The sequence below is a fragment of the Uranotaenia lowii genome, chromosome 1, assembly GCF_029784155.1.
Source record: "Uranotaenia lowii strain MFRU-FL chromosome 1, ASM2978415v1, whole genome shotgun sequence".
In the NCBI taxonomy this organism is placed as follows: domain Eukaryota; kingdom Metazoa; phylum Arthropoda; class Insecta; order Diptera; family Culicidae; genus Uranotaenia; species Uranotaenia lowii.
Genome location: NC_073691.1, coordinates 145,428,032 through 145,445,741, shown reverse-complemented (window position 1 = coordinate 145,445,741; position 17,710 = coordinate 145,428,032). Strand labels below are relative to the sequence as shown.

The window sequence follows — 17,710 nt, the reverse complement described above, 5'->3', positions numbered from 1 at the left end:
CGTCCGTAGAACTGTGCCAGGCCCGGTTGGATGCCCTGCAGTGAGGCGACGGCTGCAAACTGCGCCGCCAGCGACGACTGCAGAGAACCATCGGCACCGCCGCCGCCGTCACCGCCAGAGGTCGCACTTCTGGCCAGTAGCGCCGCTAGCGATTTCCGCGAGGCAGAGTCGGCCCGGCCCAGGAGGGCGCGCAGGTCCGGTTCACTGCTGTCACTGGAATCGCTGTCACTATCGTTGAGGGACTGTGTTTTGGGAGAAAAAGGTTGAAAGAAAAACGTATGTTAGATATTAAAAAAGCTTTAAAAAAAAGGATATGATCGAGCCTCACCTCCCGTCCGAGTTCCATCTTTCGCAGGAGCTGCCGGTTGCCGGCCAGGGTGGCAGCTTCGGCGGCCGCGCTGTCCGTTTCCGGGACTAGTTCGCCGGCTTCGTTCACCACCAGCAGTTTGCCGTCGACGCAGAAGTAACACTTATCCTGTGCCTTCCAATCGACGGGCGTAGGCGGCTGTTCCTGCTGCAGCCGCTTGCTCAAAACACTCTGGGCGGCTCCATTTTCGGAAGCAGTCGCCGCCGTTGTTGTCGTGGCCGCCGGATTATCGTTCGAAATACTATTATTGTTATTGTTATTAGCACTGCTGCTGTTGTTGTTGTTGATGATGAGTTTGTTGCTTAGCAGATTGTTGCAGTTTTCCTGCTTGATTAGTTTACCTTGTTCCGATAAATTTTGATTTTCTGTTGGGATTAAATGAGGTTTGGCTTTGATATGAGTTTTATTTTTAATTTACCGTAAGGTTTTGCGCCGGGTAGTCTCATAATTCATCAATAAGCTGATAAAGCTTAGCTAATGCGTTTTACGATTGACCCCATCGTGACGATTGCGGCATGGAGTACAGTACAATAATGTTCTTAACACGTTCGTTGCCATGGGCCCCATATTCGGGTGACAGGTGTATTCCTGGGAGGCCCCGTCACATCAAAAACGTGTGACGCTCTCTTACTCAAGTCAGTTCAGTTTAGCCACACGTTGCAAAGTTTTGAGTTCTTCTTCTTTATTTTCTCGCTCAGAGAATTTCTTTGGGCCCGGCTAGTAAAACTACCAATATGAGCGTTGCGACGATCGTGTTAACACGTTCGTCGCTATGCCCATTTCGGTAGTAAGTTTTAAGGTAGATGATGCAATACTTTCAGAGTAGGGGAGAGTGGGGATACTTGATCCCCTTTTCTTATTTTCACCATATCTTTTTGGAAAAATTTAGCAACTCGCACTCTTTTACATTTTCTGGCAGCGTGTAACTTCAAGTTTCTATGCTCCTAAAATTAGAACGATACTTGAACCCGTAGATGAACTAGATGCATTTTCGTGGGAGTAAAAAAATTGCGATATTTTTTAAGCTAAGGTATACTTGATCCTTTATCCAGGAAGCCCTAATCCATGGAAAAAAAATCAAACAAAACCACAAGATAGAATGTTAAATGACTTTTTTGATCATGTTTGTTCTCATTCAACAATCTATAATTGTGAGAAAAAAAAATTCTAAAGCTTAATCTCAACCCTTATGACATTGCATACTTACGGGCGTAATTTTTATAAAAAAGAGAAAATCAATTATTTTAGCCCTTTTCTTCAGATAATTGATGGATGAATATTAGTTATTGGATAAATATGAGTAATCTCGTAATCAGCAATGACCTTAATCCACTGAGAAGAAGAATATACCGGGATCATTTGTACCCAAATATAAGGGATCAATTGTACCCAAAATCAACATTTTAGAAAACTTTTTCTGAAAAAAGTTGGGAGTTTTCAAGCGCTTTTGAAGTTCATTTTACACTCGAAAGATTGATGTATTGGAATAAATATTTTTGTAAAAAAAAATGATGAAAAAAGATCTTCAAGTCATATTTTGTGACATTTTTCAAACAAAGTTCAATTACCCAAAAACTTATTTTGTTAAAATTTTTTGAGCTTCAACCATTGCTGTTTTGTTCCATTTGGCACATTTTCCTAGAACATTTGATCTTTTTACGACATTCCAGTTTGGAGATATAGCTAAGGAATCAAGTATCCCCAGGGATCAAGTATCCTCATTCTCCCCTATATGTATTGACGAGAGATTTTTTTTCTTTTCTTGTTTCTAGAATAAATAATCCAATAAGGTGAAAATCCCTTCTGAATCAAAGCAATCGAAAGATTATTTTTTATTCAACCACGGTATAAGATAAGTTCAGAAACCAGAATTTCGATAGTAACTTACTATCTAGTAGATAGTAAGTTGCTGTTAAAATACCGGTATCTGATTTTTTTCTTATACCGTGGTTGATGATTCATAGGGAATCTTTCGAAAGCTTTGATTCAGTAGAATTATTCAACTAAGTGTGGCATCCTACAATATGCCTCTGCTCTCACGCTAAAAGAGAGAATCTGAGGGCCAAGAAGTACGTAAGCGATCGTGAGCAATCGCTAGCACAACTGACCTGTATTGTATCTAGGTAGTCATCAGGAGAACCGGGGCTCCACATTGGCGATCCATGCTAGTGTTTTTGAATTTCCCCTCAGGAAGGAATGAGCCAATGCTTGAGGGAAACCCAGCGCTGGTCATACAAATCCTTTACGCAATGAGGGATCCGACCGCCCGTTAGGGCACAAGAGGTATTCGATCACCCGTTAGGGCATGAGAGGTATTTCGATCGCCCATTAGGGCAAAGAGGGATTCGACGGCCCTGTAGAGCAAAGTGGTATTTGACTGCCCTGTGAGGCAAATGTGTTTTATATTTGAGATTAAATCTCCAGCAGGGTAAGCCCTGTATGTCTGAATGGGTTAGAGAGTGTTTTTAATTTTAGAATGCAGTAAGTGTAGTTATTTTAAATTAAAATAAAAACTATTCAAATACTGATTCGATAGTGAGCCGGGTTTCAGCCCATGGCCATCGTGAGAAAAACAAATAAAATAAAATAATAACATATCAATAGCCGGGTTTCAGCTCATGGCAACCGATCGAAAGCCGGGTTTCAGCCCATGGCCATCGGTAAGAGATTAAGAGCCGAGTTTTGCTCATGGCAATATAAAAATAATATAAGTAATTAACGATAATAATGACGAAGCAATTATTTAAAAAGGGGAGAATGTGGCATCCTAGAATATGCCTCTGCTCTCGCGCTAAAAGAGAGTATCTCAGAGCCAAGAATTACGTAAGCGATGGTGAGCAATCGCTAGCACAACTGACCTGTTGTATTGGTTAGTCATCAGGTCAGTTGTGTGGCAGTCTGGATTTGGATCTCAATAGAGTCCAGAACCGGGACTCCAAACCAAGTAGGCTCAAACGCCTATTAGAATGAAAATCCCATAAAATGTTTTTTCTTGCTTCGCATGAATGGTTGTATGCCAGTAGTCGGAAATGCTATCATATCATTATCAGATCAGCAACGGAATGCTCAATCGACGTTTCACTTAGTGTCCAAGAAAGCTGAAGTTAGAAGCTATACGTGGCACACACAAGATCAATTCATAAAATCCAGCCATTGGAGACAAAACCCACAAAAATAATAAAAATTCTTCAGTTGTTATAAAAATCAATATTTTTTTCTTATTTGATATACAAAAGAAATCAAATTTTCCCCACATGAAAATAAAAAAAAACCCAAATTCAGTGGTAGCAAAATTGAGCGTACAGTTTGAAAATTTCTCTAAAAACAGGTAAGTCTTCAATAAAAATCAATCCAATCATTTATACCACCTAATTTAGTACTTCAGAATCTAGAACTGCCTGCAAACGTCGCGGCATAGAGTTCACTAGGTTTTTGGTGACAGATGCTGGAATATCTTCCAAGATTTCTTCATTTGCCTTTCTAAGCTCTGCTTTGTACTTTGGGTTGCTATTTTCCAATCGAGGTTTGATTTTCCACCACAGATGCTCGATAGGATTAAGCTCAGGTGAATGAGGAAGTGTTTTTAGCTGATTGGGGACATTATAAAGCAACCGCTCACATACAACGAGAGCAGTATGCTTCGGATCATTATCTTGCTGGAAGTAATAATCGCGTGGAAGCTTCCAATTTGCACAGAAGGTTGCAGATTGAGTTTAAGAATGTTCAAGTAGATGAGGGTTAAGAGAGTTCTGATAAATTAGCAATACGCTATAGAGCGTTATCCCAAATAAGTATTTTTGGCTGCATAGCGAAACCACGCCTTAACTAAAGAAGTTCCTTATAGCCGAACGAACGCCCTTTTCGTTCACGACAATCGCCCAGTTAACAGAATGACCGGAGATTCGGAGACTGTGCCCTAGTGAAGTATGTTTCGAAATTGATCTGGTTTCCATATAAAATTTTTTAGAAACAGTTAACTTTTATCAACTTAAGGGACAAACCTGAGACCACTCCAGCGCAAATTTGACGGCAGCAAAAATAGTAAACAAAGGAGCCACATCTTACCTATTGCCTCTTCCTTGAGGGTGGTCAGCTCGTTGCCGACGATCTGTTCTTTCCGTTCTTCGAGCTCCGCCGGGGACAGCAGAGCCATGGTGGTGCTGGTGCTGGTCGTAGCACTCGTCGTTCCCGATGAGGTCGAGAGCGCCGGAGAAGACCTCATCGCCAAGGTTTTATCACCGGGTGTCTCCGCCTCGTTGCTTCCGCCTATCCGCTGATCCGCTGAAGAGGGTGCTTCTTTCTTGACTTCCGCCGCTGCCATCGCCACCGTCATCGATTCCGTGGAATTCCGCTGATGATGGTGGTGAAGTGGGTGCGGGTGGTGATTGTTGAGAAGCGCCGTCGCCACGTCACTGCTGCCATTGTTGTTGCTGTTGCTGCTGCTGTGTTTATTACTGGAGGGAATTGGCGAGCGGGCGGAGGCGCTACTACTGTTATTGTTGTTATTGTTGGCTGTCGTCGTCTCCGTCGGTCTCGAATCGTTTTCATTGAAATGATTTTGCTGCTTGCTGTTGATTTTGTTGTTGGCAGCAGCCGTTTCCGCTATTAATGCTGCTGCTGCCGTTGGGTGAAGGTTAAGGTGGTGGAGCTGTGGGTGGTTGTGGTGGTGGTCTGCTTGTTTGTCTGCTGCTGATACTACTTGTTGATTGTGGGATGTTGCTACTAGTTTGGATTCTAGTATGCCGCCGTTGTCGTCTTCGCTGAGCTGAGATGGCGGCTGGTAGTGACCATTGCGTACTGATCGGATGCAGGGACGAAAGAAGAAAATAGAGAGAACACAGGTTAGAAACATATAAAGAACAGTAGGTCAGGTTGGCTAAGCTTGACTGGCCGTTGGAGAAAAGTTTCTCTTTAAGCTGCTGTGAACGCCAGATGAAAATCTTAAAGGTAGGCAGTAAGCAAAGTGGTTAATGATTTTTTTCTTTAAATTCCTCGAACCTTGGAAACTAATTTTTCAACTTTTTTTTTTCAAACAAAAGATGAGACAGTTTTAATCATAAGTTCAAAGCAAATTTTTAAATTTTTAAGGTAGGATTCTGATTTTGAGTTGTGTCACGGTTTGTTTCCGAAAAATCCGGGCCTGACCGGATTGATCGAAGGAGAAGGGCATGGTTGTGTTAACGCAATTGCAATTGCTAGATGAATGCGAAAAGGGTAAAATTTACCTTTTTGCTAGGTGGATTAAAAAAAGGTAAAATTTACCTTTATGCTAGATGAATGAAAAAAATTATACATATATCGCATCAGAATGGTCACTCAATTACCAAATTACTTATTGAAAAAAAAAAACTTTCCCGGCTTGGGGATCGAACCCCGACCTGCGAGATGAGAATCGAACACGCTACCAAAAGACCACGCCTAGATGTTGTTCTAACTGAAACTAAATCTCGAAGTGGTGATTTGATTTTGAAAGCACATCAATGTACTTTTTGTGACTTACCAAATCCCGTTTTGAGCACTTTTGTGCTCTTTATATGACTTATTAAATCACGTTTTGAGCACTTTTGTGCCCTTTATGTGACTTAAGTCCTGTATAACGTACGTTCAAATCACTTTTGCAACTTTCAAGTTCGTTAATGATAACATATAGTTCACTCATGGGAATTGGGCAAAACAAGTCACATACAACGTACATATTGATCACTTTTGCAACTTTCAAGTTCATTAATGAGTACTTAAAGTTCACTCAAGGGAATTGGGCAGTTGATTCTCTTTGTCAGTCAATATGTAATTTTCAATGCCTTCATTCAAGTAAATATGTGACTTTTGGTTGCTTGGGAATCACCTCTGCTTCCCGATAAATTTTACTTTTTTTTTTTATTTTCCGTGCACTCCACTTTTTATTTTCCGTGCACACTTATTTGTAAAAGTATGGGAAATAAGGGCATGACGAGTAGCTTAAACTTACACGTGGTTATAAGTGTAAAATTACTTATAGAAATTATGTAAAACGCGAGTCTTCAATCGACGACCGGCTATTAGACCGCTGTAAGCTTTGTATGGAAATTTGAAATTCTTATATTTTTAAGCCTCCCATAAGTTTTTTTGGATGTTTTTGGTGTCAGCTATAGCAATAAAAATTTACCTAGTAAGCTATCCATCCAGTCTGGAATTAGCGCAACAAGTTATAATTTTGTATGGAATTTTGTATGGGAAAACAAAAATTTCATTAGAAAATCAGCAGAGTACTGAAAGTTCCGAAAAATATAAATTTCGATGAAACATAATACTTGATTCTGGCATTACAAATTCATGTGAACAAAGCATAATCCTAACTTGTATCCCAGAAATTATATTCGATGTTATACAATTTTTTTTTCAAATTATGTTTTTTTTAGCGTTTTTGACTGCCTAATTGAAAGCTGGAAATTAGAAATCAAAGACCAACTTCATTTCAAGCTGATTTGAATTTTCTGAATGATTTAATGTGCAAAATCCTTGTAATTTAAAAAAGTAACATTTTCAGTATTTCCAAATTATTTGTGTAACCATTATTTTCTAATGAATTGAATTTATCGAGAATACCCTCAGTTTATTAAATTTTGTCTTTAAGTTCATCATTAAGCTTAGCTCTTTGCGGATCATGGATGGAATCTTATAAATACTTAAACTATAATACATTGAAAGAGTATAGTCACTTTAGAAATTTTCACTAACATTTTGAGAAAAATAACCCCAAAAACGTAAACGACCATATCAATGCCTGATGTCAAATATTTGTACTGAGATTTTTTGAGGTTTATTTTCCCTATCGTATTTGTATAGTTCCATTTGCTGCTGTAAGTGTTAGTGACATAATGCTAGGCTGTTTCACTAACAATATTCACTTATTGAAAAAAAAAACACCTCTTAAAAAATGACTACGTTTCTGGGCCAGCTAACCGTTTTTTGTACTTGAAGTTTTTGAGGTTATTTTTCGTTGCTTATTCGTGCACGCTCAACAAGTGTGCGTGAGAAATTTCAAAAACAAAGGAATTAGCGATTTGCAGCTTCAAACGACGCCCAAAGGGCACTTCGACCAAATTGAAGATGTTGAGGGCTCAAATGTCAAAACGAGTAGTATTTTTTTTTAAACATCAAGAAACATTCTAGCATTTCAAAGTTTTATTTCATATTTATAAGGATTTTATTTGAGGAAATGGTAAGCATGTGAGATAAACGATATATCGTTCATACACTTGAAAACCTATTCGTTTCTGTATCTGCGTATTTTTAGTTTTCAGGTAAAAAAACCGTGTTGTGCCAACCCTCAACGCTCTGGGAAGTTCAATCTTTTCGTGTGTTTTCATATTAATCAATGAACCACTCGTAACATTATAATCTTCAATATTGAAAAGTATACTGAAGAACTTATAGGATAGACATATTTACGAAACATTTTTAGAGTCACGTCGAGTTTTAATAAATATAACTTTGGACAGAAAACTAAACACCCTTATCAGCAAGCACTCAGATCATAAATGCTACAGGAAAATATGAAAGAAGAAAAGTGCTAAAGATCGTGTGAAACAAACAAGACATTTGAATTTGATGGAAATAATTTCTAAGCGAAGTTTTTCAAAAGAACATTCGTCTGTTACTACTTACAGCAAAAGAAATCTGGCACGTATTCATCAAGGCATTTAAAAAACAATTTAAATTTTATGCTGCTTTTTTGGTCGGTATTCGACCAGAGCGAACTGAACGCCATAAACTTGATTTCGAGGAAATCGAGTTCAAAGTTCACAGCCCTACCAATTCATACCATTGCATTAGATATCTCAATCAATTATTTTAACATCACATTTAGACTCTTATAAAGTCGTCGAGGCGATACCGGTCAACTTCTGATTACACAATTAGCAGAAAACTGAATTTTAATAGCAATATGTTTGCACCCAGTTCACTCTGGTCGAACCAAAATGTTAAAAAAATTGCCATGCAGCAGTAGACTGAGTCGATTTGGGGGTATTTTTGAATTTCTCAAACCCTGGGGTCTAAAAAGCTTCGTCTTGGTCCAAAACTCATCCATGATTTTATGCAGAATTGTTAAGTAACGTTCACATGAGTAAATTTGAACTTTTAGGTTTATATGGGAAAATTGAATATTTTGTACTGAAAAATCAACATCATTTTTTATTCTTCTGTGGAACCGAGCCAGCTGACAGTTTTTGTGTCAATTTATAAAATTCCGAAAGGAAATTTTCCGCTCAACAACTTTGTAGAATATCATAACTTCGTATCTTATTAGGCAAAAAAGTTATTAACTGTTTAACAGAGGTATGTCTTTTCGCATTGATAAACAATAAATTCAATAAACATCACTCCTGGAGTCTCGCGAAGTATAGCATGAAAAGTAGCCATGCAATACCTCGCCAAGCACCCAGCAGGGATGTCAATTGAATTTATTGTTTATCAATAAGAAAAGACGTACCTCTGCTAAACAGCTAATAACTTTTTTTTCCTAATAAGATACGAAGTTACGGTTTTCTACAAAGTTGTTGAGCGGAAAATTTCTTTTCGGAATTTTGTAAATTGACACAAAAACTGTCAGCAGGCTTGGTTCCACAGAAGAAACAAAAATGAGGTTGATTTTTCAGTACAAAATATTCAATTTTTCCATACAAACCTAAAAGTTCAAATTTACTCATGTAAACGTTACTTAAAAATTCTGCAAAAAATCATGGATGAGTTTTGGACCAAGACGAAGCTTTTTAGACCCCAGGGATTGAAAAATTCAAAAATGACCCCATATCGACTCAGTCTAATGCAGCAGTATTTAACTGGGCAATTTGTTCTAAACTTAGGAGCTTACCAATCCCAAGTAACACACAAAATTCAGATTGGTTTTATAATTTTTGAACGCTAGTTTATAAAGGACGTATAATATCTATTATTGGTTTAAAAATCATTTAATAATAACCTTTTTACAACTAGTCTCTAGGACATCTACACGCCCATTATATATCCAACTTATATAACAACATTAAACTTTTGAGATTTGATTTTTATTAGGCACTTTGAGTGTCCTATAAAACATTTTTATATTTGAAAAGATAAAGGATTTGAAAATGTTTAATTATACCTTCCTATGAACCTGTTCAGATTTATAAAAGCCCTTCCAAACCAATTCCTAGTATTCGTGTTCTTATACGGTCATTACACAGTAAATTTTTGCCTCAATTTCCAGCAAAAAAAATTGCTGGAAACGTTCAGCAATCCAAATTTTTGCTGGAAACCAGCAATCGGTTTTCTAATTGCTGGATTTTCCAGCATTCGGTTGTGTTCTTGTCATTTTTGCTGAAAAACCAGCAACCGGTTTTTAAATTGCTGGACTTTCCAGCAATTGATCTAGTTTGCTGGAAAATCAGCAATCGAGTTGTCAAATTGGAATCTGTTTGTTTGTTTGTTTGTTTTATTTGAACGGTCGTTTAACAGCTTAGGTCGTTCTGGTCGACGGAATCTGTTTGTTTTCGCACGCTGAAGCAAGGTGAGACTCTATTTTACGAAATTTGGTTAAATTAATATATTTATTTTTATTTTCCTCTATATTCTAGCAACCAAACATCAAGTCAAGGGTGAGTTTATATTGGACAGGAAGATATTCCATGAAAGATACTTATCAAACTTTTTTTTCAGGTTGCGGACGATCAACACTTTTGCATAAAACTGCCACCCCTAAACCGCGGCGTTGGAATAAAAAAAATCATGTTCTTGAAAGTAAACAAATCCCTTATTAAAAAATTGAAAAAAATGGATTTTATTGCTTATTATATGCACAGCCAGTATTAAATATTTGATTTTGAATTGAAATGTACATTTGGTACTAAATATAGCCGGTTATTTTGAAAGAAATGCTGGTTTCCAGCAATCTGGATTGCTGATTTTCCAGCAATTTGTATTGCTGGAAACCAGCATTAACGTTTGCTGTTTTTTCCAGCAATTTAAATTGCTGGAAATTTTGCTGGAAAGTCAGCGGGACAAAAACCAGCAAAATTTTGCTGGTTTCCAGCAAAAAATAATTTGCTGTGTACAAGTGGCTTAGGTTTTAAACATGCAAATAAATAACTTTTTGTGGCGTCTATAAACCGTTTATAAGGAACAAAAACTTCTATACGCTGTAAAAGTTTTATAAAAGTTATTCGGTCGAATAATTGGCTTACAACAGTCAGTCGTCTCTCAAGCGACCATAATGTCAACAATGGAAGGTGATTGATAGTTGAAAGCAATATTTATTCGATCTATTTAATCGGTTTTTTATTGTTTAAAAGAACGATTTACAGCAGGCCCACAATTATTCCCAAATTTTCTCGTACCTATTTGCGGTAAATTTGAAAGCGCAAGTAAATAAATAGCAGGTATTGAGCATTCCGGCTTAGAAAATAGTATTGAATTACCTAAAGAATTAAGATATCCTTAGTGCTTTGTTTTTTTTTCATTTTTGATTTGAATAAGATTCAATTGTTTTGTAAATTATTATTGAAAACCCAATTCCGGAGCAGAATTCTTTGTAGATGATAATAATATAATAAATAGGTTTTATAAGCGAAATTTACACCGAACTCTAAAAGCTGATTTGGATTGGCAAGGTTTTATGATTTGCTCTGCAGAACCTACTGCAGAAGCGCCTTTTTGTGCTACTAAGCGTTGTATTGCAGTTTTATAGATCCTTACATAACCGGACGAGGTTTTATAACTTTAATTTATAGTTGGTATGGAGTCCCTTATAAAACCTAAATTGTTACTTGGGAATAGGCGCTTTGCGAGCAGCACCCAACGAGTATGACTGATGCCTGCATAATGGTTTTTTTTCGTTTGAGCCAGAGTGAACCGAGCCATACAAATTTTGCACTTTTGATATGCGGAATATCTGTGATTTTGACTTACCGGTTGCGTTCTGAACGACAGTAAGCAATAAAATGAAGCATCTTTTATCGTTAAATGTTGAAAATCCGAACATTCCCTTGAGTAAATTGGAAAACAAAATTCAAGGGATTCGGTTCAGTCTGGCTTGGCGAAATTTTACCAAATGATAAAATGGTTGTTTTATTTATCAGATATTAGTTCTTGACGATCCGAGGAGCTGCTTTGAATCGAATAATCCAACACACATAAGATTATTTCGCACAAAATCAGTTTCCATGACCAAAACATTCATTTCATCTTTACCTCTAAGGTGGCTCTCAGCTCACTTTGGCGCAATCCAATGCAATAGATAACTCAATTTTTTTCAAATTGGCATTCAGTTCGTTCTGGTCGAATCCCGACCATTTATATTTAAGAAACTCCTCTAAAGTCATAAGCATGGCAAGGTTATAAAGGGTATCTGAGTAAATATGTAAAAAAATTAATTACAAATTCAATATGTAAAAATTAATCATGCATATCAATTTGAATGATAGAATTATTGAAAAAATTAAAATCTTAGTTATTTTTTTTAATCGAGAATAATCAACAGACTGTTGAAGTATTGAACTTCCATATCAAGGCTAATAAATTGACTTATACTTAATTCCACATAGTAGCCAGTAACCACATATCTTCTGACCAGAGAACTGAAGAGTTCGAGATGTTATTGGCTTCGCTTTGGACTAATGTAGACTTACTAAGGGGGCATCCATAAATTACGTAACGCTCCTAGGGGGGGAGGGAGTATGCTCGAGTGTGACGAATTGTGACATAGGGGAGGGGGGGGAGCTATGCTCATCGTTACGTAACGATTTTTTCCTTAAAAAATTCAGTTTAGTCTTAGCTATTTTGATGTCATGCAATTTTTTCAGAATGATAAGCAAACCAATATCAGCTTAAAATTTTTAAGCTTCAACATGATTGAAACTGGTTTGCAATCTTTCCTCTTTAAAGATTCTGAGATAGACTCCTTAAAATGTGTATTGAATATCCGTGAAATAACTATTGGAAAACCGAATATTATGTACATTTACCCCTAACAACTCAATTCAACCTTAAGACGGAAATTTAACTAGTTTTTTCAATTGATTTAAAAAATGCGGTTTTGATTATTCCGACGAATATTACTAAGTGGAGTATATTTCGCTTGCATAATAAGTTATGCTCCTTGAACAAAATAAAGTAAACAATGTAGATTAACAGTTAAGATGCACAGAGTCCCTCGTAATGAGGCAATTAAATTATTTTATCATAGAGTTATCATCAATGAGTACTAAGAAGCGATTTGGATAGATATTAATTCCATTTTGAAGATCTTTTAAAAATTGTATGTTAAAATCTTTTTTACCTTCAAAAATCAGTATTTAAACACATGAGAAGATGGGAGGGGGGGGGGGGTTTATCAGCGTTACGTAATTTTCATAGGGGGGTACGTCGAAGCGTTACGATTTGTGACATACGGGGGGGAGGGGGTCAAAAAAGTGCATTTTTTGCGTTACGTAATTTATGGATGCCGCCTAAGTGCTTTTAAATTGAAGAGTTTTCAGCAAATGTGAAGTAAAACATAAGTAAGTAAAATTTAGAATTCTTCGTAATGTTATGACCTGCTATGAAAGACTTGAGACTTAAAGGATCTTGAATTAGTTGGAAGATAACTAGAATGTTTTTTCCGAGCCAAGCTGCCAACAGAGAATGATTGAAAGGGTAATAAAAACAAAAAAAAAACACTCACCTATGGTGACGACACCTTTCCCATCGTGGGTGCCCAGATGATTTCCCCCGAGGGTGGCCGCCATCGTAGCCGGACTGTTGCCGCTGCTCTGATGATGTTGATGGAGATGTTGTTGTTGTTGTTGCTGCTGCTGGTCTATCGCCGAGGCGGCCGAACCGGAAGTGGCCAAAATAGCCGCCGCCGATGTGTTGTTGTTTGGGGGCAAAGGGGCCGTCGTCGGATCCACCAGTAGGTTTAACTGTTGGCGGGTAAGGACGTCCTGGTAGTGTTTCCATTTCCTGCGTCCCATCAATTCTTCAGCAGCGCGCTCCAGTCCTGTTGTTGTGGTTGTTGTTGGCAAGTTGTTTCCAAAGGGATTATGGAATCAAAGGAAAGAAAAAAGGAATTGTTTAGTGATTGTTCAACTGTTTGTGAAACCGACTAGCTTGAGATTCTGATTGGAACTGACGCTTCGGGGGTTTGGTAAGGAATCAAAATTTTCTTCAATTTCATGCACCGAAACCGGGGCCAAATCAATAGATGGTGATCCGGAAGAAGGGAAGAATCTTTCGGGCTCCGGATAAAATTTTCGAAGCCACTCCATCTTCTACCTTCAGAAGATTATCTGACTACGGCGTGCAAGTTCAGGAAGACAGAGAATGAGAGAGTGCCTAAGAAAAAGAGTCGATGGGTGGAGAGGCCAATTGAACTTGCCTAGAGACACACTTCCTTATGTACCCACAACACACTGAGACCGTCTTGGGCTTCATCTTCGGTATTTGAACGCATTTTAATAGAGTGGTGTAGATTTTGTTGTCACCCTCAGTCCTGCTTCCTCTTCGTTCAAGGCCTCCGGTTGGCCGGGAACCATCCCCGGTAAATATCGGAACCGAACGGATCGATCCGAACCAACAGAACCAAACGTGCCGGTCAAGAAAGTTAGCCAATCATGCATGTTGCTCAGAGTTACGTGTGCGTGCATTCCCTGATGGGAAGAGATGAAAATGATGGACCCCCCAACCCATCTCCGAGTGTTTGATTCCGACTCCAGGATGCACAGGAACAACACACTCATCTTTTATGTTTTCTTGAAGATTTAGAGCTGCACTTCACAATCCAATCGGAGCGGTGCGTAAGCAAAAGTAACGAGGACGACGACGGTGGAGTGGAAAGAGATGCAGGATGATGACATTTTTCGGAACCAAGATGTAGGACTGCTGCCTGGAAGAAGCTGATTCCGGAACTAAGAAAGTTTGTTGTTCAGTTAAGAAATGCCCACTCCCCGTTGCTAGCTCTCGGACTATATAAACAGGTTGGAATGGGTGCGTCTTTGTGCGTAACTAAATACCTATTCCAAATTGAGGGAAAAGCATTACTAAGGCTTTCGATAAAATTTCTTATGCCGGGGGGAGATGCATATTTTGGGGATGTCTACAGGTGGGTGGAGGAGGTCATTTCTGATCATGGTGGTGTGCGTTCTTATCGGTGCAAGCTGAATCGTTTCTCGATATTATTTTCCCTTCACGCTCTCCCGTTTCCACAACGATGATGAGGACCTGATCGGAACTAGCAGCATTTATTATCCCCCAAGGGTTTCTATTAAACAATTTAAGGGACATAAATTTGGAGGAAAACCGAGAATATTTCTTTTACTCATGTTAAACAAAGAATCTGGCATGAGTTTAGACAAAAACCGTCTACTTTTGGATGGGGTGAACTCTGATCGCTCCGGTGCCACTTTTTTAACTTTTTCTATTTAATGTAAGCTTTCCAAAATTTGCGCACATAACTGGACAGAGTAATGCCGGGCGATTTTTTAATGAGGAGTGTATTCGATAATAGTGCAACACTTTGTTTTGTAAATAACTTTTAAATGCATCAATGGAAATTGATTAAATTTTCAGTGAAGCTACCGAGTAATGTAATTTTCACATGTGCAAATTTTTGTGACGTTTTGTAAAGTGGTTTTTAAGATAGGGTCCAATGAAGAAGCTAAACGACTTTAATTTTTGAGAGCCACGTGTTCCATCTATAATGCATACTATGAACCACGCTTTTTCCAAATTAAAATCTTTTTTTTTTAAACGAACATAAACACACACAGGATCTCAATGAAACTTCATGTTTCCTTGAAGAGATTCCTTTTTACTTAACTCTAAGCGTACAACTTTCGAGGATATGATGGCTAGCAGCTTACAAATGCTAAAACCACCAATCCACAGAACGTGTACTATGTATACCGTGACCGAGATTCGATCTCACGACCGTTAGCTTAGAAGACTTGAAGGCTATCCTCTACGCCACGGGCTGCGGCATTGCCTTTTTTGTTTCCTAAAGCTTGACTTTCAAAACTACCCAAAACTTTGAATTGGATCGAAGTCCAATTGTCCAGTCCAGATTGTCCTCCTTCGACACAAATCAACATATTTGACTTTTAATAACTCCACCGTTTTCGAATAACTGCACCATTCCAGATCCAACCAAAACTTAGTATCAGCTTTGTAGGATCTATAGAAGTGTTATTCAGGGAAAATGGTCACATTTGGAGCCAACCTTCTTTGTATATAAAGCCATTCAATATGTCAATACACGGATAAAATAGACCATAGTTGTTCTAATTATTTCAGCTGGTTATACCAATCATCTAAGCGTAGTTAATTTTTTCGCATCCAACTATAAATATAATAGACTCAACTACTAACTGATGTTTGACTTTACGCAATCAAAAATAAATATAATAGAAACCACTTTAATGATTCAATTGTTAACATGATAGATTTAACTACATTTGTATGATTGATTTTAGTCAGTCAACTATAAATATAATAGATTTAACTATACATTCCTGGTTGACGTCTCACATTTAACACAGACATAATAAAATTTAACTATAAATACGATAGATTCAATTGAAGTAGTATAATTGATTCGACTATAAATATGATAAATTCAACTACAATTGTATGATTGATTTAGGTTATTCAACTGTAAATATAATAAATTCAACTGCCGGTCGTGGCCTAGAGGATAGCGTTCCAGTCTTCTAAGCCAGAGTCCATGAGATCGAATCCCGATCACGGCACATATAGTACTCTTTCTGTGGTCTGGTGGTTTTAGCATTTGTAAGATGCTAGCCATAATATCTTTGAAAGATGTACGCCTTAGGGTTAAGTAAAAAATTAGATCTCTTCAAAGAAACATGAAGTTTCACTGAGATCCTATATGTGTGTGTTCGTTTAAAACTATTTTTTTATGATTGATTGTGTGCTACTTGAATACTATTGTGTTCATCCGTGTTCATTAGCAAAAAAAAAACGTGTGGACAAAAAATCACACCAATACACACAAATACACTGACACAGATACACTGAACTCATCGAGCTGATTCGATAGGTACCTATAAAGGTATATCTAAGACCCATAATTAATGATCTCCCAAATCGACCGATAACTATACCTTTCTGAAAGAAAGGCAAAAGTGTGAGACCAGTACGTGTTCCCTGCAGCGATCGTAGTGCTGTTTTTAGGGCTCAGCCGGCATTTCCTGACGTCGGTGGCAAAGTGCAAGCGCTCTGCTACGATAGAGAAACATTTTCATCTACCAGTTCCTAGTAGCGGTCGTGTAGGCCGACAGTTCCTGGAATAGGGAAAGGAACACCTATTCTGGTTGCCTGCGGAATCAACGTGGGTCTCGACGTTTCTTTACGTGATCCTGACAGGATCTCACAGGAAACTAGCATTGGTAAGTCAGCGTATTGATGTCATTTTATTAAGTGAATTTTCCCCCCACAAGGTCAATCTTAGCCATTTGCAGAAGCACGGACTTCTGAGGACGTCTTCCGGGGCCGATTAGTTAAGTCGCACAATTTGCTGGGCAACCATGCATCAAGATGTAAAAAGAACAACAGCGGAGGAACCAGGACTTGGATATCGGAATTTCCAGTCAGTTTTCTAGCATCGTGGTGGCTAAAACGAACTAGATACAAAATGCTGAAATAATAAATTAAAATAAAATGAAACGTAGCTATTAAATTATTCATAAAAAAATATCTTAAGTATGATAACTTCCAATATTAACAGAATTTAAATTTACAATATTTATAGTTGACCTCACTGAATCAATCATAGAAATATAGTTGAAACTACCATATTTATAATAAAATCAATTATTTTACTATAGTTAAATCTACTCTAATTATTGTTGAATGTATGACATCAATCGTACATTATAGTTGAATCTATTATACCTATGGTTGAATGCACAAAATCAATCATACAATTATAGTTGAATGTAGTATATTGTTGAATGTATGAAATCAATCAGGTTGTCTATTATACATATGTATTGAGGAGATTTTGATAATTATAGTTGGTCGAGAAGCAATCAGATATATGATTGAAAATATGTGGATTATTGTTGGAAACACCATACTTTTTTCTCCTTGTAGTTATGTAACACTGACTGATTTGCAGCTTCCACAGATCGTCAGCTACTTCAAGTGCTAGACATAAAATTTTTAATTTTTTTTTCTTTGTTTATCTCCGGAATATCCAGGAGAGAGTTTTCAACGAAAAGTTTCTGGCTGGAAACCGGCCAGATACCCGATAAAGAGTTTGTTTTGCTGTTCTTTACGCTAGCGATTCCCATATTTTGCGCGCGATTTGACCACCGTATTTTGTTTATA

General features: G+C 37.7%; 1 protein-coding gene across 3 annotated transcripts in view; it reads right to left on the bottom strand.

Moving 5' to 3' along the window:
• Window positions 1-17,710, bottom strand: part of LOC129740396 (mushroom body large-type Kenyon cell-specific protein 1) — a 532,001-nt gene that overhangs the window by 73,019 nt on the left and 441,272 nt on the right. For all 3 annotated transcript variants that reach the window (XM_055732054.1, XM_055732053.1, XM_055732055.1), the window contains 4 exons: window positions 13,047-13,361; window positions 4,433-5,164; window positions 329-732; window positions 2-242 (listed from right to left, as the gene is read on the bottom strand). In XM_055732054.1, coding sequence (XP_055588029.1) covers window positions 2-242; window positions 329-732; window positions 4,433-5,164; window positions 13,047-13,361 — 1,692 coding nt within the window. The remainder of the gene's footprint in view (window position 1; window positions 243-328; window positions 733-4,432; window positions 5,165-13,046; window positions 13,362-17,710) is intronic.